Raw genomic sequence first — 23,700 nt, 5'->3', positions numbered from 1 at the left:
TTTCATTTGTGATTTAATTATTTCGAGTGTAAGCCATAGTTTCTGTATAAAACAAGAGATGCGTCCAAATGTGCATGCTTGTTCACTATACGTTAGGTTGACCATACATCCTTCTTTATTAATAGTTAGTAAGGTAGGTGTTTAGGTATTGGGTATAGGGATGTAGAATATGGTCATGCAGAATATGTGCTTTATAAGTATGTAAAAAGCCAATATGTTAAAAATATGCATGCTAGTAAGCAACTTATTAATAGTGAGAATTGGTCCCTATACTAAAGTGTTATCCTAAATTGCCTAAAATTTCCAGGTTTTGGCTTTGTTTGTTTTGCTGTTAAGGGGATATTTAAATACTACAATACTAATTGCTCACTACAAATTACATCACAAGTGGGAAAAGTTGGTCAAAACCTAAATTTATGTACAAACTGACCATCAACTGCAACTGTCAGAAGCCATCTATATTTTTAGCTCAACGAACGCATAAGATTGTGAAGGATGCATCTATGCTGCCATTAGAAAAACAATCAAATTAAAGAATCTTAGTGGACAGAATTTGACTTGATCATTGGATCAGGACAGGCCTTGTTGTCTTCCTACCTCTGTGTACTGCCTGCAGAGGCAGCATTTTTCAACTTTGGAAGTTATTATGAATGTGTATTTGCATTGCTTTGACCATTCTCTGTAGATCCCACCTTCTCACCACGCAACACCACGCCATGATTGGTTGATAATGTACAACGCCTGCACACTATTGGTCAAACTGCTTTTCAGTCATTACTCTCAGCAATGAAGAAAACATTATGCAAACAGCCAAAACCCAGCCATTTTATGCAATAAAACCAGGACATGTCCAGGAAAAAGAGGACGTATATCACCCTATTTAGTTTAAATAGTGTGAGAAGTGTGTTATATAATATTATTTAACATTGTACTTGATAGCTGAAGTCTATAGGCTAGTGTATAGTATGTAATTGGGACACAACTAAGTCCTTATTCTTGTTATTTTAGCAGAAGTACAAGACAAAAAAAAATATCTGTATGAGGGCATGACAGCATGGGAGACCAATTAAAAGGTTTAAAACCACCTGATCCGGAATTAACTTCACTTTTCTAAACCTTTGAAATTTAACCAACTGTTGTCAAGGTGGTTTAACTTGACATATGAATCATTTCTGGACTCAAACATAAGGTGAAGAACGTTATCTCTCCAGTACACGAGGGTTAAATTAGCCAAGAAGCAGTTATTGGCTGAAATTGCAGTTTATTAAAGAGCTCTCTGCACTGTTTATTCAACGCAACATTCACGGGAGGCCAGAAAAAGCCACGGCAATATAAATTACAAGCGTGACTCGCATCAAGCGCGAGTAAGTGACGTAGATGAAGCTCACTCAATCCGCGCGCTCCTCCAGCGGAGCCAAACTGCGCGCGCCTGAGTCTCTATATTAATCCGTTAAAGCGCCGCTGTCCGTTCAGCACCACTGATTTAAAGCGCTGACAGTCGGCATTTAACGCCAGAAACAGCTCTTCGTTTGGACAGCTACTTGTTTGTGAGTGATTTTGCTAAAGTGACAGGGAGTTAAATGCGTTTGACGCGTCTGTGAGAAGGACTCCAACAGTTTGTTTAACATATTCACTTACTCGGTTTGTACTGGAAAAAGCTTTGGATTTCCAGGCTAACTACAGCTAATCTGTGTTGTTTCGGTCTTGTGCTTGTTTTGAGTTATTTTTATTAGCGCAACGTCGTGGAGCTATACGCATTTTTATTTAAATAGCAAACACAAATGTTTTTTTGAAGATCTAGTTTTATTGTATGATTTTTTAGTGTAACTAACTGAGTTTACTCTAGTTTTATTCGTTTTTAAGAGGCAAACGGTCGTAATGAGTGCTCTTTTTGTGGCACTGCTGCTTTTATACGCGTCAGGGAGCGGGGAAGTGGCTGGCGCGAGCGGCGCGAAGGGAAACCGCTTTGTGTGCACCGCCGTGCCAGCGGGCACCGACCTCAGTTGCCCGGTGGAAACGACCAACCGGGTCCAAAGCACAAGTCCGCAGGAGGAAGAGCTGCGGAATACTATCATTCAGCTTCGAGAGACCATCCTGCAGCAGAAGGAAACTATCGTCAGTCAGCAGGGCACCATCAAAGAGCTCAACTCCAAACTCGCGCGCTGCGAGGCGGAAGCCAAATCACGGGGCAGCTCGCGCAGGAAGGATTATAGTAAAAACACAATGGGCGATCTGCCGCGTGACCCCACCGAGACCGTGGAGCAGTTGGGCAAGACCATGCAGAGCCTCAAAGACCGTCTGGAGAACCTGGAGGTGAGAGTTTATGCTTATGAGTGATCATGGGCACTTAAGAGCCATGTGTGATGCTTTTAAGGAAAATGGAGCTCTAATGATCTGTGAAAATTGGTTTTGCTTATTAGAGATGCTTGATTTACGCCTGTCAAAACAAGGTCATATGAGCCATGTTACTTGGAGGGAGGGACTTTTTCTATTTGAATTCACGATTTGAATTAAATATTAATAACGCGCTTTGATATTGTAGATGGGAAGTAGTGAGCAGATGCAGATTCAGCTGATAGTGATATAGGCTACTGATAGTGCAAAGAACTTTGCTCGTTACTTTTAAAAATAAAGGTTCTTAATTGGCATCCACGGTTCCATGAAGAACCTCTAACGTCCATGTGACTACTAAAAGATCTTTATCGTGGAAATTATAAAGTTAGTTATTAAAATGTCCTTCAAAATACGAAAAATGTGGTTCTTTTAAGCAATGTAAACTGAAATGTTCTTTGCGAAACCCAAAATTGTTCTTCTATGGCATTGATGCACAAACCCCATTTTAGAAGCAAGAGTGTTTTAGCTGAAATTGCAATCAGTCACCACTATGCGTTTTTCAAAGACTCATACTGTGCGGTGTAATTCGGGTAGCTGCATACAAAATACAAAATGAGCAAATTATACATTCACAGAATTGCTGAAACTAAATGCACCAATTGACAAGGCTATTGGAAGGTTTTAGTGTATTAATCAATTGACATAACACTTCTTGGTAATAGCCAAGTGGATATGGAATATTACCAATATGAAAAACTTGAATTCATACAGGGTCCTTGGATCAAAATTAATACTCATTTTCACTCTGGAAGGGTTAAATTAGTTTATTTCATTTAACTCTACATGTAATAAACTGATCTAACATAACTATAAACTCAATAACAACCTATTTAAATAATATTTTTTTAAAAACTGGAGCCACATGTTATCTTTAACTACAATGATTGTGCACATACATGTTTTTACAGTGCTTATATTTAATTGTAATTACATCTGTAATTAATTCCTGTAATTACATCTACAGTATAATTTGGTAACACTTTATTTTTTAAGATGTCACATTTTTACACATTTTACATGTACTTACTATTATAATAACAATTAATTATGCGTAATTACATTCAAGTAACCTAAACCAAAACCTAATCCTAACCCTAACCATATAGTAAGTACATGTAGTTAATTAATATTACTCAGTACTTAAATGTATCATTACACTTTAACAAGGACATCTTAAAATAAAGTGTAACCTATAATATCACCGTTGACCCTTGTTCTTAACCCACCCTTAAACCTACCCATAATAATAAATCTGTTCCAAACGTTACATACTTCATACATCAATAGTCGCAAATGTTTTGTAGTGCAGCACTGAATACAATACATACATTGTATCTACAATGAAAAGGTGGTAACCTTCAATTTTTAACATAAAGAGATATTTCTACTTGATAAAATTCGTAAAAAATAGCTTGTTTGGTATTAATTAATGTAATTAGGTTGATTCGGTGATCTTTAATTATATTTTTGACTTGTATAAACATTTAAATGTAAAATACATCTAAATATAATGTAATATTAAATATAATTTGATGGAAGTACATAGTAGTTGAATACACCTAATATAAAGTGGGACCCCCTTAAAGCATTCAGCATTAATTCAGCAACTCACAAATCCCCAGCAGTTCATTATGAACAATTTTTGGCTATAACAGTACGAGGCAGATTAATATATTGGGTCTTTTGTCCTGCAGCAGCAGCTCCGTACCAACACATCAGGTGGAATGTTTCCCAACGAGTTGAGAGACCTGCTGAAGCGCCGTCTGACTGATCTGGAGAGCCAGCTGCTGACCAGAGTCGCCGAACTGGAGGAGGAAAAGAGCCAGCTGTACAACGAGACGACCGCTCACCGACAACGCACCGAGAACACCCTCAACTCACTGCTGGAGAGGATCACCGAGCTGGAGAAAAGTATTGCTGCTATCAAACATGAATTATTCAGTCAGTCTTGTCAAATGAGATAGAATCCATCATTTTTTCTTACTGATGTGGTGCCCTACCAGTTCAAAACATTTCTTTTTACCTGCTGTACCCAGTATGGGATAGGTAGACTAGTCAAATCTGTTTCACACTCAATGTAAGTGCCATACACACTTTGAACTCCACATTAAACCATTGCAGAAAGTACCACCGAAGGGCAATGAGCTGGTAAAGAAAGCAAGCATGAGATATACACATATTCACAGCGAAAATTTGTATTTGGGCTTAGAAGAGAAAAAAGTCAAGTTTTGATACATCACAGAACAAAAGCAGTCCTTGAGGGGAAAGCATACTAAACAAACATTGAATGACAGCAAACAAAGGATGAAAATGTATTGAAAAGTAAACAATAAAACAAACAATAAATAAATATTTAAATAAATATCGTTCAACACTTCAAAGTCGGAAAGATTTATTAATGGTCATGAAACACGTCTTTTTTCTCACAAAGGATGCATTTGCTTGATTAAAAATACAGTAATATTGTGAAATATTATTTCATTTTAAAATAACTGTTTTCTGGTTTTATACCTGCCTTTTTCAGCATCATTACTCCAGTCTTCAGTGTCACATGATCCTTCAGAAATCACTCGAACATGATCATTTGCTGCTGGAGAAACATTTCTTATTATCAATTTTGAAAGCATCTGTGCATCATAGTTTTGTGGAAACCGCAATACATTTTTTTCAGGATTCTTTGATGAATAGAACATCAAAAAAAAAAAAAAACATTTACGTGAAATATAATTTTTCTTACATTATAGGGGTAAATGTACCTATTAAGCTCACCAAAATCTTCAGTACTAAAAGTTATGTTGAAATAAAATGTTAATCTCTCACACAAAACTATGTAATTTTATTTTAAATGACAAAAGCTTTTCAGTTAAGATATATGACTATGTGCTAAATAGGTATATTTTTGTACCCTTTAAGCAGACCCCTGTTCCCATTAAGCTCACATCATGTTTTATTAAAAAGTCTTGTTTGTTTTAAGGAAAATGTTTTGTAAAAATATATATTTTTTGAAGGTACAAAGTCAATCACAAAAAAACAGAGCACTAAAATCAAGCAACAAGGCATTCAAGTCGATCAGTTATATATTCATAATGAAGTGTCATTTAAGCACATTGCAACATCTAGACTAGTCAGCGTTCAGCTAAGTAACACATTCAAAAATCAAATAAAACAAACCAATAAAACATTTAATTCATGGGGATGAACATAGAAACTAGCCTCATTATGAAACCTCTTTTTAAATGGTTGTTAACTTATCTAAAGTCTCTTAAGACTGGAATAAACTATATGATTTTTCCCCCCGATTTACAGTCTGGAGAAGTTGGTTCTAGTTGCCAAAGATCAGAGCAGTCTGCAGATTTGAGTTGACAGACTCCATAGAAAACCACTTAAAGTGACAACCATCACTTAATATTTAAAGTCTGTTTATGAAGTATTTACATAGACATTCAAAGTGAAAGAGCTTAAAGAGAACACACTGAGCTTAATCGGAGCAGCAACAATTTTTAATAAATTTCATGTAATATTTATTAAAATAACAGGTTTTGCTAAATAAATATTCTAGGTCATGTATTAAGTTTATACATATTTTAATATGAACAACTATTATTAACAATATCTATGAAATTATACTTTTTCTTATTGATGTCACACTGTGTGATTTTCATAGTAGTTTTCCCCTTTAAGCTCACCTTAAAATAATATGAAATCTATAAAAATTGCAGCACTGTAAAACCACAGACCAGCAATAAACTGTTAATTTATAATATTATGAATGTAAAAGTACAAGCCAGTAATGCCTGTGAAGTAATATGTTAGCGTTGCACACAATCTTATACAGCTAGTCAGCTAACTGTGTTCTGTAGCATCTGCGCTATGTTGCTAAAACTATCTTTTGGATTTAATGTAATTATTTTCCACATACAAGTTCCAGGTTATAATATGCAAAAGTCTGAACATTAATCTCTTAATTTTAAAATAAGTAGTGAAATTTACCCAAAATAAAGACTTAAACGTCTATATAAAAAAAACACTAATTTAAGGGGCTACTCTTTTGATGAAAGTTTTCAGACAGCTTTCAAAATGGCCGGCAGACAGTGTGAACACATGGAGACTCGTATCTCAACGTGCAATGATCTGACTGACTTGAAATTACAGGAGGTATATAATAACAAACACATCAATTGGTTAAGATATCAAGTAGGATAATAAATTATTTTTTGTTTTTATAATCTGATCTCAAAAATGGAAGTGTGCTTAATAGGTACGTTTACCCTAAATGTCTTTACTGTCCTACCTGATCTCATGATGAAAACGTACTATACCTGTGGGAACTTTTTCGCAAGATGCGAAATATGTAGCAATAAGTACATATCACTGCAGTTTCCAACAGAAATTAACACTAGAGCTGGTAAAACAGCGAGCATTTGCAATCGTTTTCGTACACAGTTATGATTACAGTTTCACTTTACGTGTGTTCACTTTACTTTGAACAAGCTTTTTCGGTAGCTCAGCTGGCACGGAATTGGACTTAAGATGCGGAACCCACTGACTCATGAGGAAAGAGCTAAAAGATGAAAGACTGAAAAACAAGTTAAAACTGTATGCTTGCAATTGCGTTTTTATGTCACAATCGCTTTTGTTCATACTCTCGGGTAGGTTTGGGTGTAGTGCAGATAGTATGTTATTTTAAAATGTCACGGAGCATTAGAATTATAGCCCCACTCAACAGACATTTCAAGTCAGAACTACGGTGACATCTACAAAAGCAACGTCACATAAAACGTACCATATGTACATTCATCTGTTCCGGGGAAAAAACAAACACTCTTTTAGCGCCACTCAGTGGACATTTCACATCAAATAAGACACGAAACGTACATGGCGCATTTCGTATTTCGCATCTTGCGAAAAAGTTCCCACAGGTACGTTTTTGTCATGAGATCAGGTTGTTACTTTTACTTAATTTAATGCTTCCTTAATGAATCAAAGTATTATTATTATAATTATTTTTAATCTTACTGACCCCAAAATTTTGAATGGTAATATAAACATGGGTAAAATTCAAGTGCAAAAATTCGGAGTGCGCAAAAGACGTGATGTGAACGGCTATTTCTTCGTGTGGGGCTCCGTTTTTATGATGCGAGGAGTAGAAAGGTTGAGAAAGCACTCCAGGTACATTTTTAAATGTACCAGGTTTATATTATATCTATCGATCGATCTATCTATCTATCTATTTATCTAGTTTTTTTTCTGTTTGATAAGCAGTTAAATGTGTTTGTTTACACACAGAGAAAAATAAAAGTGTAAGCTTTTAATAAGTCCAAGAATAAAACAATTAATTTAGCCTACTCAACATATTAAAATTGATTTACAGAACTTTTTTGCTGTTTTCTAACAGTTTGGACTTGAATAAAGAAAGAAAACTTACACAACCTTTTCACGGGCATTTTGTTTAGAGATATCGTGATGTATCATTATATGATTTTCTTGAAATATATCGATAATCGCAGAATCGCAGGATATCATGATATTACCGTTATCGTGAGCCATGTATCGTGATTATATTGTATCGTGAGCTACCCTGCGATTCCCACCTCTACTCTGAAACAGGCCCCCTCAACTTTACTGATGAGTTAATGTATGAAGACAGTAGCAGAATGAATTTGGAAGGGTACAAAACCATCTTGCCTACCAATATTCAAGAAAATGCCACCAGATTCATTGGGAAGTGCTTCATATTGCATCAGGACAATGACCCAAAACACCCTGCCAGTTCAGTCAGTTAATTTATAAGGGCAAAGAAATGGAAAGTCTTAGATTGCCCAAGTCAATCTCCAGATTTAAATCCGATTGAACATGAATTTCACCAGCTGGAGAGGAGAGTAAAGGCAGAAACTCCCCAAAACAAGCAGCAATTGGAATTGGCTGCATTAAAGGCTGGCCAAAAAGCATTTCAAAGGCTGGTGATGTCTATGGGTCACGACTCACTGCTGTGATTGTGCGCAAGGGATCTGCAACTAAATAATAGCTTTTAATCTTTTATATCTGCCTTATGTTCAACTTTCCCAATACTTATGCTCACATCAATGAGTGGGATGAACTCTAAAAGTGCTGTTCTTTTTATTTGGTAAAACATACGTATATGTGTTGAAATGGCTAATAATAAAATGTGACATTCTGTAGTTTTGTCTCAAATTAATCTTTTAATCATATTTGCAAATGTCTTGACTCCACAGCCAAAAGAGCAATTTTGTCTTTACTGTTCCAATACTTATGGAGAGCACTGTAGGTGCAAAATTGGAGCAGTCATGGTAAAGGCAGGCATTGCATCCATCATGCAGATTGCTTGTAAATCATTGGCTGCACTTTGAAAGGTCATTGTTAAAACTTTAAACGATTGACCAGCGCTCAACACAGCATCGGGGAAACCTTTAGCTACTTCACTGCATAAACTTCAATGCATTGGGCCAATTTTATGTTGAAAGATGAAACAAAGAAACACTGTGGCAGAATGTGTTGGCTGTGGCAGATTTAGTTTTGTGTGAGAATGTCTGCATTTAAATGAACTTGCTATTTACAATCATTTGTTTGCCTTTACCGCTCCTTTTGGCCTTTTTGGAAATGGTATTTATTCAGGCCCCATCTGTTAGCACTGGATGGCCAGTTGTATTCAGAATTCAGATCAGTGTTAGCACAAATCGAGCCACTTTTGCAAAGCAACCAATTAACGCCGAAGCATCAGCAGCAGCTAATTTGTATCTTCCTGTCCTTCAATGCAAACCTCTCCCTCGATTCTCTTCGCAGGTAACAGTGCATTCAAATCTCCAGAGGACTTTAAGGTGTCTCTGCCTCTGCGCACCAACTACCTGTATGGCCGCATCAAGAAGAGCTTGCCAGAGATGTACGCCTTCACCGTGTGTATGTGGCTCAAGTCCAGAGCCAGTCCTGGAATTGGAACCCCGTTCTCTTATGGCGTTCCGGGTCAAGCCAATGAGATTGTGCTGATAGAGTGGGGAAACAGCCCCATGGAGCTGCTCGTCAATGATAAGGTGAGCCTTTATGAGATACAGCAAAGCTATTTGTGTTTTTATTCATTGTTTCTTTGGAACAATGTCAGATTTCCCTAATATTGAATGAATAACAATAACTGTTTTAATAACTGTTTTGTTGACAATGATTAAAAACCTGGCATTATAGCATAGGTGTCTTTTGTCTTAAAAATAGCACTTGTCTAAATATGATTAAAGGAAAAAATATGGTAGTTCATTTTAAATGACCTTATTATATAAAAGGATTTCATAGCCTGTTTTTTTTTTATACAAATTACATGCAGGGGCTTGAAGATCAAATACCACTTAAACTGCCATTTGAGATGTTAAATTTAATCTAAAACTATTTTAAACAGCATGTATTGTATCAAATGTATAATTATTGTGCAGTTTTCTTGAACTTATGTTAATTGAGAGGCTGCACTGAATATTTGTACTTTTAAAAATTAATTTGTCACAGCTCATGACAACTACTGTGCTCACACACACACAAATACACTATTTGACATGCATGCAACACAAAATTTCAAACAAGTTTTATTATGCATAGCTCAGAGACATATAAAATTGGAAAATTGCTCATTACAAGGATTAAAGGATTAGAATAAAACATTTCCAGATGATTTACTCACCCCCGTGTCATTCGGGTTGTTCATGTCAAGGGAAAACACGGATTTAATTGCAGGTTCAATTCAAATATTTATTAAAGTCTCAGAACACAAAACTCGGCCAGGACAGGAGGCCGGGAGCTGTAAATCAGGGCAAAGAATGGAGACAGGAAATGGGAATCAGTCCAATCAAGCCTCCAGTCACTCCACGAGGCAGAGAGGGCAAGGCGTAGAGAGAACAGCGCACAGAGTCCTGACGCAACGTCAAAGTGGAGAGTTCCCTGTTGAGCGCGCAGAGCGGGGCAGGAGTGGAGAAGCCACAAAACACAGCTCCGGGAACGCCGGGACAGGAACAGAGAACGAGAGGCAGAGAGGGGACAGAAGAGAAATAAAACTGAAAACACTAAACTGAACTTGGAGCCTAGGAAAACACGGCAGGACAGAACACGACTAAACCGGAAGTAGGTAAGGAGCGAAGCGTAGCGTGTTCATACCACAACGGTCAGACACAAGACTACACACGAGGGGAACTTAAATAGAAGGAGAATAGATGGATTAACTAGTCACAGGTGTGATGGCAGCTAAAGTAGTTAATGAGATAACGATGGGGAGGGGAACCACGAAGACAACGAGCACATAGCAAACAGTCAAAATAAAACCCCCGTGATCTCATCAACAAACACATACAAAAAGACGTACGCACACACACACCATAACCTGCTGATCAGGGGGAGGGGGGGTCGGGGAAGAACTAACAGGGTGAAGAGGGGAATGAAACACAGGCTTAACCCTGGATACATGAAAGACAGGGTGAACCCGACCAAGCATGTGAGGAAGCTTGAGCCGCTCTGCCACCGGACTCAGAACCTTGGTGATGCGATATGGCCCAATGAACCTGGGTGCCAGCTTACGAGAAGGCACCCGGAGAGGCAGATCCTTGGTGGAAAGCCATACTCTGACCACACACGTACTGAGGAGCAGGAGTCCTGTGACGATCAGCTGCTGCTTTGGTCCGTCTGGAAGCCCGGGCCAAGACCTCCTTAGCCCTCCTCCAGGTGCGACGACACCGACGGACGAAGGCTAAAGCAGACGGGACCGCAGCTTCGGGTTCCTGAGCGGGGAAAAGAGGTGGATGGTAACCCATGGAACATTGAAAGGGAGACATACCTGTGGACGCTACAGGAAGGGAATTGTGGGAATACTTGACCCACGGTAGCTGCTGACTCCTCGGACTATGTGATGCCAGGCAGCGAAGAGCTCTGTAGACCTGAAGACAGACTCGTCGTCGATCTGTCTACAGAACTATTTCCAAAACCGGGAGACAAATTGTGGTCCTCTGTCGGAGACCACATCCACCGGAAGACCATGAATCCGGAAGATGTGGTCCACCACCACCTGTGCGGTCTCCTTGGCGGAGGGGAGTTTGGGCAAGGGAAAAAAATGGGCCGCTTTGGGGAAGCGATCCACCACCGTCAGAATCACGGTGTTGCCTCTCAATGGGAGAAGGACAGAGACAAAATCAAGGGCCAGACGTGACCAAGGACAAGAGGGAATGGGCATAGGCTGCAACAGTCCAACAGGAGACTGGTTAGAAGTCTTATTTTGAGCACACACAGAGCAAGCCAACACAAACTGCCTGACATCCTGGGCCATGGATGGCCACCAGAATTGCTGACGGATGGTGGCCAGCGATCTCCGAACCCCTGGATGACAGGTTACCCTGGACTCGTGACCCCACTGGAGGACCTCAGGATGCAGCGCAGCCGGCACAAACAACTAACTCTCCGGACACCTCCTCGGGACCTCCCCCTCCCGCACGGCCTTCTTTCCCTGCCGCTCGACATCCCAAGAGAGGGATCCCACCACCACCCCCTTGTGGAGAATGGTGTCAGGAGCTACATCCCTCCCAGGACCCTCTAACAGACGAGAAAGGGCGTCAGCTGTTCTTGGAACCCGGTCGATACGAGAGGGAGAAGTTAAACCGCCCAAAGAAGAGTGCCCAGCGGGTCTGGCGAGCATTCAACCTCTTGGCCGAACAGATATATTCCAAGTTCTTGTGATCCGTCCAGACCAAGAAGGGCCGTGCTGCTCCATCCAACCAATGGCGCCACTCCCCCAGAGCTAGCCTAACTGCCAGCAGCTCCCTGTCACCTATGTCATAATTCCGTTCTGCAGGGCTCAGGCGGTGAGAGAAAAAGGCACAGGGGTGCACCTTCTCATCTCTAGGGGACCGTTGGGACAGAACCGCGCCTACCCCGACCTCAGAGGCATCTACCTCAACAATAAATTGCCATTCAGGATCTGGAAGACAAAGAACAGGAGCAGAGATGAAACGGGACTTAAGAACATCAAAGGCCTCCTAAGCCTGAGAATTCCACCTGAATGGTACCTTGGGTGAGGTGAATGCCATTAAGGGTGCAGCAACCAGGCTAAAGTTCCGGATGAATCGCCTATAAAAGTTGGCGAACCCCAAGAACCGCTGCAACGCCTTCCAAGAGTCAGAGGTTGGCCACTCGGCTACGGCCCTTACCTTAGCGGGATCAGCTTTGATCCCCTCCGCTGAAATAATACGTCCCAAGAACGAAACTGACTTGTCGTGGAACAAACACTTCTCTGCCTTGGCATAAAGCTGGTTTTCCAGCAGCCGTTGTAGCACCTGACGTACATGTTGAGTGTGTACCTGTAAGGAGGAAGAGAAGATGAGGATATCATTGAGATACACAAAGACAAATCTGTTTACCATGTCTCTCAACACGTCAATGATCAGGACCTGAAAGACAGCTGGGGCGTTAGTAAGCCCGAAGGGTAAGACCCAGTATTCAAAGTGTCCCGTAGGGGTATTGAAGGCTGTCTTCCACTCATCCCCCTCACGAATACGGACCAAATGGTAGGCATTACGGAGGTCTAACTTGGTGGAGAACTTATGGTGATGTCATTTAGACCCCGATAATCAATGCAAGGCCGCAGGGAGCCATCCTTTACGAAGAAGAACCCAGCACCAGCAGGTGAGGAAGAGGGACGGATGAGGCTGGAATTTAAGGATTCTTTAATATACTTGTCCATGGCCTCTCTTTCAGGACCAGACAGGGAGTACAAACGCCCTTTAGGTGGAGAAGTGCCTGGGAGGAGATCGATGGCACAGTCGTACGGCCGGTGAGGAGGTAAGGACGTGGTCTGAGACTTACTGAAGACCCGGCAAAGATTGTGGTACTCCGCCAGGACTCCGGAAAGATCAGCTGTCTCCACCTGAAACACAGAAGACAGGGCAGCACCTAAACAAGAAGCAAGACAGGACTGACTCCAAGATAACACAGAATTCCCTGACCAATCCACATGAGGGTTGTGCTGCACCAACCACGGGTGCCCCAGAACAACAGGAGCACCCGGGGAATCAAGGAGGTACAGCTCAATTACCTTACGGTGATTGCCAGAGACCACTATACTTACTGCAGTAGTGGAGTGGGTGATGGAGGAGAGCAGAAGGCCATTGAGGGAACTAACAGAGATGGGAGAAGGGAGAGGAATGGCAGGAATGCCCCACTGCGCCGCAACAGAAATATCCAAGAAATTGCCATCAGCTCCTGAATCAACAAGAGCAGAACAGGAGTGAATGGTGTCCTTATATTTAACGGAGACAGGGAGCAGGGTATGAGACTTGGGGGACTCAAGACACGGAGAAGCACCCATCAGAATCCCCCGGCTTACTGATGGGCCCCGGCTTTTAAAGGACACCGGGTGGCTCTGTGTCCAGTTTTCCCGCAATACAGACAGAAACCTCGAGCCAGTTGATCCTGCTTCTCCTTGGCTGTGAGACGTAGACGTCCCACCTGCATGGGCTCCGGGTCAGCTACTGCGAGTGAGGAGGTTAGGGCAGAACTGGGAGCTGCCTCGCCCAATGTCCAGGAGGGTCGAGCAGTCCACCGCTGACGGCGACGCTGAAGACGCCCCTCCACACGCAGAGCCAGTTCCACGAGGGAGTCAAAATCATGAGGCAGCTTGTGAGTAACACTCTCATGCTGGATCTCATCATCCAGCCCCTCCCGAGACCTAGCGCGCAAGGCAGCTTCATTCCAGTCACAGGCAGCCGCCAGTGTTCTAAACTGGATGGAATAGTCCGTGACTGAGCGGCCATCCTGATTCATCCGTGCTAGCTGGGAGGCTGCCTTGTCACCCTGAGCAGATCGGTCAAACAGCTTAATAATTTCGGCTCGGAAATCCTGAAATGTGGCGCAGAATGGGGCACGAGCATCCCACACAGCAGTTGCCCAATCACGAGCCCTCCCTTTCAGGAGTGTGATCACTAACGTCACCTGGGACTCCTCCGTGACGTAACGGCGAGGTTGGAGTGCAAAGACCAAGGAGCACTGGGAGAGGAAGGCCCGGCACAAATTTGGATCTCCGTCCTAGGGCGGAGGACTGTTGGCGTGGGGTTCTGGCTCAGCCTGGGGTGGAGAACAGACAAGGGAGGGAGCAGGCCGGCTGTCCAGGGCCTCCTGCTGGAGTTCTTGCACCTGGACATTGAGTTCAGCTACCTGGGCTGTCAATAGGTCAACTTCCCTTGAGGCGGCTGTTAACTGGGTGGAATGCTGGCCAAGGAGAATGCCCTGTTGGGTCACAGCGGTCCTGTCAGGGTGGGGAGAGAACAGCGCACAGAGTCCCAGCGTCAGCGCTGATGCAACATCAGGGTGGGGAGAGAACAGCGCACAGAGTCCCAGCGTCTGTGCTGATGCAACGTCAGGGTGGGGAGAGAACAGCGCACAGAGTCCCAGCATCTGTGCTGATGCAACATCAGAGTGGAGAGCTCCCTGTTGAGTGCACAGAGAGGGGCAGGAGTGGAGAAGCCACAAAACACAGCTCCGGGAACGCCGGGACAAGAACTGGGGAACAGAGAACGAGAGGCAGAGAGGTGACAGAAGAGAAATAAAACTGAAAACACTAAACTGAACTTGGAGCCTAGGAAAACACGGCAGGACAAAACACGACTAAACCGGAAGTAGGTCACGAGCGAAGCATAGCGTGTTCACACCACAACAGTCAGACACAAGACTACACACGAGGGGAGCTTAAATAGAAGGAGAATAGATGGATTAACTAGTCACAGGTGTGATGGCAGCTAAAGTAGTTAATGAGTTAACGATGAGGAGGGGAACCACGAAGACAACGAGCACATGGCAAACTGTCAAAACAAAACCCACGTGATCTCAACAACAAACACGTACAAAAAGACGCACACACACACACACCATAACCTGCTGATCAGACCGGAGTCATGGCAGTTCATGTCTTTCTATTTCTATTTCTATTTCTTTTCTCTTTCTATTTTTCATGTCTATTTCAAAAAGAAATTAAGATTTTTGTGGGAAACATTCCAGGATTTTTCTGAGTTGAAGGTCCAAACTGCAGCTTCAGTGCAGCTTCAAAGGGCTCTACACGATCCCAGCCATGGAATAAGGGTCTTTCTAGCAAAATGATCTGTCATTTTCTTTTAAAAAAAATGTATATACCTTTTACCCACAAACGCTTATCTTGCACTAGCTCTGCAATGCGCATGCAGATCTTCATGCATTGTGTAATCACGTTGTAAAGGTCACGCGTGGTTATCTGTGGTCATCTGTGTACTTCGGTTCAAAAAGGTAGGGTGCGGTGAAAAACTCTATCTTATTTTCTCCTCCAACTTCAAAATCGGCTGACATTGCTGTTTTACCTTTGTAAAGGGCTTTGACTTTCTTTGCATGTTTACTTTGTCAACACTGGGTCGGTAGTTCTGCCTATGTCATGCGTGCTTGATTACATAATCTTTGAGGTCAAGCTAGTGCAGGATGAGCATTTGTGGTTGAAAAGTATATACGTTTTTACTTTTTTAGAAATTGACCAATCATTTCACTAGAAAAGACCCTTATTCCTCAGCTGGGATCATTTAGAGCCCTTTGAAGCTGCACTGAAACTGCAATTTGGGCCTTCAACCCATTGGCTCCCATTGAAGTAATCCTGGGATATTTTCCTCAAAAACCTTAATTTCTTTTCCACTGAAGAAGAAAGACATGAACATCTTGGATGACATGGGGTGAGTAAATTATCAGGAATTTTTTACTCTGGAAGTGAACTAGTCCTGTAATTGCATCTGACAGGAGGCATGAGCTCAACTGTCTTCTCTCGCCCTGTAGTCACTCCATGAAATCACTAGGTATTTGATTAATGTTAATGTTTTAACATTACAAGTTCTGGACACATGAACAGGGCTGAAGATCACCTATAATTAGATAGTAGTAGTAGACTGACACAGGCATTTTGATGGCTGATGCTGATTTATTAGCGATATAAAACCAATATATAGTATATGTTCTCACAGTATTTGATTTAAAGATGGTTAATAACACAATAATAACAAATGCTGAAATTAAATTTATATTTATTTTACATAATACTAAAATAATTTGAAATAAATCATTGTAATAAATTAAAATTTACAGTGGTTTATTCAAAATAAATCACTGTAATCTTTTTATGGCATTTTCAAAAACAAAGAAATTGCAAAAACATTCATAAAAAGGAAACCAGTGCACTCACTGATCGAATAAATCTAATTTTACTTACAATATACAGTCAATATGACATATGCAGTTGCATGATCGTGCACCTTCAGTGACTCTCCTGTTTGCAGCCAGTTCACATGGCTTGGTGTCAGTCCTCTGTCGTGTGTGTCATGTGTTCCCGCCTCTTGTGTCCATTTTTGGTTTGTTTCCATTCCTCGTCTAGTGATTATTAGTTAATTCTTGTCCAGCCGTGTACGTCTCGTTATCTATGATTATCTTGTGTATTTATAGTCCTGTTTGTTCAGTTTGATTTGGTCTGGTCTACTCGTTACTCCCCGGTGTTCCTGTCTGTGTCAGCCTTGCCTTGTCTTGCCCTGCCTTGATGTCTTCATTAAAGACTGTTATTTTGAGTTACATCCTCATCTGCGTGTTCCTCGTTCCTCCCTGCTGTGTGTACCGTGACACTTGGATCATTTGCAAAACAAAAGTCCTGCTTAAGACACTTATTAACTAAACAGAAAAACTTGGGAAAATGACTGGTGCTGATAATTAAAAATGAAAAATATCGGCTCATATATTGACATTGCCTACTGTATATATTCTTTGACTGCTAGAAATTTTATAAAAGGTGTTAAACTTCAGCATGTAACTCATCCCACACCTCAAATGATTAAGTAATGTACTTATTTTATGGTCAGTCTTTTCGCCTGCTGTACAATACGCAGACTTGCATGGAGGGACTTGTGTCTACCAGAGACCAGAATGTAATACTGTACTAATGTAAGACTAGTTAGGCAGGCTTTTTTTGACTTAGGCCAGTAAACAACGCACAGAACACTGTAGTGCTTTTTGCACCGACACCCATCGGTACCCATCTTTTCCTTAATTGTAAAATTCAATATCCAGTTAATCCATCCTTCAAAAATATGTGAAATACCATATAAAGATATCCCACCATACTATTATCGGAACACATTTTTAAAATGCATGATGACCCTTGAAATTAGATTGTGTTGTACAACTTCAACATACCCATTTCTTAAAGATATTGCATGTTGGCAATGCATGTTGAGACACAAAAGATGTTCACATGCACTTTTAATAAAAAACGAAAGTTAGTTGATTAGCTTTCAGAGGCTGTTGTTGCACAAGACCCTCGATGATTTCAAAGTTTAGTATTAAAGCGCACATAAATGATTTAAATATGTCCTTTGTGGTTCTAAATCCAGAACATGAAACTGAGCTGCTTTTCTTTGGGGGAAATTAGCTTCCAATATCTCATCCGTAAATGAGGTTAGCATGTCTCAGTAACCATGGATGCTGTATCTCTGGATCATTTTGGAGGAGATTGCACCATCACTGGTTTTTGTTTAGTGTAACCTGAGGGTCTTGAGAGAGCGAGAGATGGGAAAAGAACGAATGAGCTCTGCTGCCCTGCTAATTCCCCTGATACCTCACTCAAGAAGTGTCAGTTTGGCATCTTGCTTATTGAGAGAGGCATCTTGCCCCACAGCCCTGCACAACATGCATTATACATGTACAGTGTGTGCATGTACGCATGTGTGTGTGTATGTGTGTGTGTGTGTGTCTGAGTGAGTGTGTACATCAAGCTGGAAAGAACAAGAAAGTGACGAGAATCGAGAGAGAAGCTGCCATGCTGAATATGATTACCTGTCGAGTGTGTCTTCAGTGCTTTTTCCCACTCCAGTGAATGCATCACACCTCAGTGCTTCGTTGCTTCTGTCTGAATGTTGTGTTTTCCTACTTTCTGCATAACTCAGTTCCCTACTTACTACATAAGTGCACTAAAGGCCTAGTCTCAAGGTGCAGTAGCTGTCAAACTCAATGTGTATCTAGCTTGGAGATTAACTATATAAAATATTTTAAAGTATGTGGGGTGTCAGATACAACTTTATAGATAGCAGTTTGTTATGATGATTCATCGAGACACTTTATATTAAATTATATTAAATTTCTACAGACATTGCAGCAGTCATAATATGACGTCAAACATAACACAGTTGAAAATGTAAAAATATGCAATCTACTCCACTTTACAGCAACGCTGTAATCCAAAACCTAAGAGGTCACATGATGACGTGAAGATGGTGTAAAATTAATTTGAAGGTCAGAGTTCACTTAAACTTTGAATAGCAGCAAAATTCACATAAGCTTGTGTTGCCTATCTCCCCCAATTGCATTTGTATAAATAGAAGTCAATGGAACAAAGTGTACTCACGAATAGTTCAACCCAAATTGAAGATTTCCTGAAAATTGACTAAATTTGAGATAATTTTGCATTTTATCACTTGCTCACTAATGGATCCTCTACAGTGAATGGGTACCATAAAAACATTACAATAATTCACAAGTAATCCACACCACTCCAGTCCTTCAATTAACGTCTTGTAAAGTGAAAAGCTATGTGTTTGTAAGAAACAAATCCATCATTAATACGTTTTAACTTCAAACGACTGCTTCTGGCCAAAATAGTCCACAATCCCTAATATTGTTTTCTCCAGTCTTGTCAGAATCAGGAGAGAAATATGCACAGATCAATCACTGTGTACCAGCAAAAACTGTCCAAAACAGTATGAAAAACAAACATGTTGAGGGATTTTGATGTCAGAAGACAACAGGGGATTTTTATTTATTTTTTTACTGGAAGAAGCTTTATTATGGATTATGGACAAATAAAGTGACTAAAAAAAGTGACTAACATTGCAAAATCTCTGTGAGGAAATGTTTCATCCTTGCATAAAATTCCAAATCAAATGGATTATGATTGAAATAACTGTATTTTGAAAAATTGCTGAAAAACTGTTTCTTTCACTTAGGGTTAGCAATCTGAACCAAATCCCTTTCTTGAGTATTAAATTTGGTGCATAACCCCACTCAAATTGTGCAGCTTGTTGAGGAGAAGTGTGATAGTTCTAAGCAATCAGACTCATAGACTTGCATGTAAAGAAGAACTTGAGTCATATCTAGGGATCGAGGCTGGACTCTTTTGACATGGCCAACAACCCAGAACCACATAACAGCTCAAAACTCCTTAGCATCGTGACAGCGACTAACACACTTACACTTTTTATTTAGCAAATCTAGTTATATTCTTTGATGGGAAGTGAGTTACAGTGAGGCATTTCAGGATTATGTCTGTAGGGACACAATGGAGGAAACCAACATACATCTCCTGAATAATTACTATGAAAGCAGTTACTTCTTAAATATGCACTTTTCCATCAGTTTCCACAGTAATAACCCCCTGCGGTTTGGTCCTTTCTGTCACAGGTAGCTCAGCTTCCTCTCTCCGTGAGTGACGGCCGCTGGCATCACATCTGCATCACCTGGACAACCAGAGATGGCTTCTGGGAGGCCTATCAGGATGGAGAGAGACTAGGGACTGGAGAGAACTTGGCCCCCTGGCACCCAATTAAACCTGGAGGAGTCATTATCCTGGGCCAAGAACAGGTGAGCACATGAGGGTGAGAGAGAGGACGTAAAAGAGCTGATCCCTCACGAGGAAGACATGCAAACGATAATAATAAGTCTTCACACGCGATGATGAGAAGACGTCACCTCTCAGCAGCACTTGAGCTCAGGGACTTCTTAAGAGAAATGTTACATCTGACACAGATAGCAAGCACACAAGTCCACATGTGACACATAATCTGCTGGTCACCTACACTGAGCTACTTTGATAATTGAGCACATTCACACTGCTTAGCAGTGCATGAAAAAGCACAATCTGTGACCTAAATTGCGAGAAGTGATAGAATAGTAGCTGATAGCTGGGTCAAGTCAAGTCACATTTATTTATATAGCCCTTTATACAATACAGATTGTTTCAAAGCAGCTACACATTAATAAGCAGGAAAATATGACAGGGTTTCTGTTGTACAATTTATCAATTATGAAACAAATTCAATTTAATTTGTAAAGAAGCTCTACAGAAGATAATAGTGTCATTATTCAGCTCATTATTCAGTTCAGTGTTGATTCAGTTCAATAAGTGTCGATGTTGCAAAGTTAGTGTCAGTTGCGTTCAAATTTTGTTCTCATCTGATAGTGTCAGTGCAGTTAAAGCAATAATCCTGCTGAATATTAATTGTCTTTTAAACCCCTGGGCCATTCCTGTTGTGCAGTAAAATTGGAACTCTTAAAAATGAATATGCTTGTGTTGTAAGCTACATATTTATTTAAAATACTCTTTAAAATAAAGGTGTTTTTTCATAGTTATGCTATAGAAGAACCATTTTGGGTTCTCCAAAGAACCTTACAGTGAAAAGTTGTTAAAATAACCATATTTCTTAGTCTGAAGAACATTTTAATCATCTAAAGAACCTTTTTCCATTCTAAAGAACCTTTTGTGCAATGGAAAAGTTCCATGGATGTTGAAGGTTCTTCATGGAACCATCAGTGCAAACAAAGAACCTTAATTTAACTTCATTGCTCTGAAGGATTGACAGTTGTCTTATATGCAAAGTTCATTTTGATTTTGTTATGTTTTGTTATGTTGATATTATCATACACATTTCTGTAATTGTATTAAACACATGGATTGTTTTAGAACTAATAACAACAAAACATCACAGAATTCCTCAACTTCATTAGTAATGCTTTTACTGCTTTTGGCAGTGCATACAGGGTATGAATTTTAATCAGTTCCCTAAGGACTGAACCTACGTCCTTGGCATTACTATTCTCACACTCTACTAGTTAAGCTGCAAACTCTAAAAAATGCAGTTATTTTGTATATTTTTTAATTCACTGCCAACAAAAATAGACCCACTATGGCCAAAGCATAAGGTGTTGAGTGCCGCCAAGAAATGCACAGACTGAAAATCTGTAATAAACACTGAAATTTATAAAAAAGCAAAAAGCTATAGTATGTGACTCAACAAGATCCTACTGTGTGCATTTAAAGCCTTTTTAATCACTCCTCTCAAGCACCATTCTGGCTGTTTCAGTTCCTGGTCACTACTCAACTGTTTTTAACACAAGAAAAAAAACCATGCATTCCTCATTTCAGGCAGTTTCAAAATCCTCTCTTTTCTCTGCATCATTTAGTTTTCCTATATTTAACAAATGTATTCCTCTCATGAGTGCCACAAAAATGGATAGACAAAGTGGTCTCGACACTCAAAGAACCGTTTGAACTTGCGTGATCTCATTCATACCGTATTCCCAACCCAGCACCACTGGGTTACTGATTATGAATGATTATCAACCTAAACTGGGTCATATCAACTTGGCTTCCTTACCCAGCAGGCTAAACCCATGGATTTGGCTGATGTTGGGCTGACTGGCATTAAAGAAATATCAGATGTCTGTAGAATTACACCGAATGTGTTTTTATTCAGTCAGCTAGCTACAAAGTATGTAGACAGATTAACTAACTTCAGGTCTCAGCAGAATTTCCCATGCAGAAGATTTTAGTGTAGTCTCCTGTGAGCTTCCATCAGTTAGCATTAGAAGGTTACATACTGTAGCAGATAGCAAAGCGGCTCATTAGAGTTTGGATCAGAGCAGAGTCCCAGTTTGCTGAGTTTTTAAAAACACTGATAGTCAAAGATTTTAGAAATGTGTAAAGCTACATACTGTATTTTTCAAAATCAGCAAAATTGCCTGAGCAATTAGTTGATTAATAAACCTCTCCTGAAAGTGAACTTAGGAGGATCTTGGTTTCTAAGGGCTCAACATAAAAATGCTGCCCTTGTGACAGGACACTCAAAAACACAATGGCTTTTGTCTGAATGTGTATGACTTTAGATGCAGTGCTCTAAATCAATACTCTAAAGATATGAAAGCAATGAAATGAAAAGAACAATGAAATAAAACAAATGGGTAGCACTTTATTTTACAGTCCTGTTCCACATACTATGTACTTAGGTAACACTTTATTTTAAGGTGTGCTTGTTACACGTCACATGTACTTACTATTATAATAACAATAATTATGCATTATTACGTAAGTAAGCCTAAGCCAAACCATATAGTAAGTATATGTAGTTAATTAATATTACTCAGTACAAGGACACCTTAAAATAAAGTGAAACCGTACCGATTATAGTGATTACAATAACTTAGTAATAATACTTACTCTGAACCTACCACCAAACCTAAACTTAACCCATGTAGTTATTACCCAGTACTTTCTTAGGTAAGTACATTGTAAATAGACATACTGTAAAATAAAGTCCAGTATGTCTGTTAACACTGCTATTCAAAAGTTAAGATTTGTTTTTTAATATATTGGTATTTTTATTCAACTAGGATGCATTACATTGATCAAAAGTGAATACTTATAATGATGACACTGAAGACTGGAGCAAAGAAGCTGAAATTTCAGCTTTGCATCACAGGAATAAATTACATTTTAAAATATATTCAAATAGAAAATAGTTCATTAAAATTGTAATGACACTTTATAATATTACTGTTTTTACTGTATCCATAGTTTAGTGACGTGTGCTGTTATTCCATAGGACATCGTAGGTGGAAGATTTGATGCCACTCAAGCCTTCGTAGGAGAGTTAAGCCACTTCAACATGTGGGACAGAGTCCTGCGTCCTATAGACATCTCTGCTATGGCCAACTGCTCAGCCTACATGCCTGGCAACGTGGTGCCGTGGGTTGATGCCAACGTGGAAGTATTTGGCGGTGCCACAAAAGCAGCACTGGAGATTTGTGAAGACCGTCTCTTTGATTCCTAAGGACACGTCTGTCAATTTGGAAGCATTCTCGTTGTAGAGGTAACCCACGTCCCAATACTGCTCTGGGAACTTACAAAGACGGTTCAAAAGAAACATACGTTTACATGTTTTCACATGAAGGATTATTTTGTCCTCTATTCTGCTTTATGTTTGTTGAGACTTTGCTGTCAGCCTGACCAATAACTAAAATGACTGTGATTAATTAGAAAAAGAAAAAAAAATCAGTCTGCACTTTCAAGTATTTGCGGCTCTGGCTGAAGCAAACCTTTCTTGTTGATATTATATATGCTTTTCTCTGTGTTGCGTCCTTCAAAAATTTCTTCTCTCCACAAACTCATGGGTATTTTAAGAACTGCAGTAAAAGATGGATTTTTAGCCATTTTCGCTTTGAGCTTTTGTCATG

The 23,700-nt window shown here is 40.2% G+C and overlaps 1 protein-coding gene across 1 annotated transcript; it reads left to right on the top strand.

Moving 5' to 3' along the window:
- Positions 1 to 1,878: 1,878 nt before the first annotated feature.
- LOC306860107 (neuronal pentraxin-2-like) lies at positions 1,879 to 23,297 on the top strand (the record flags this gene model as incomplete). Its single annotated transcript, XM_079401642.1, has 5 exons — positions 1,879 to 2,313; positions 4,089 to 4,305; positions 9,196 to 9,440; positions 19,873 to 20,052; positions 23,070 to 23,297. The coding sequence occupies 5 exons, from the start codon at positions 1,879 to 1,881 to the stop codon at positions 23,295 to 23,297; spliced, it is 1,305 nt and encodes a 434-aa protein (XP_079257768.1).
- Positions 23,298 to 23,700: the final 403 nt, after the last annotated feature.

This window comes from Barbus barbus, assembly GCF_936440315.1.
Source record: "Barbus barbus genome assembly, chromosome: 3".
Classification (NCBI taxonomy): domain Eukaryota; kingdom Metazoa; phylum Chordata; class Actinopteri; order Cypriniformes; family Cyprinidae; genus Barbus; species Barbus barbus.
This window is presented reverse-complemented; position numbering and strand designations above follow the sequence as displayed.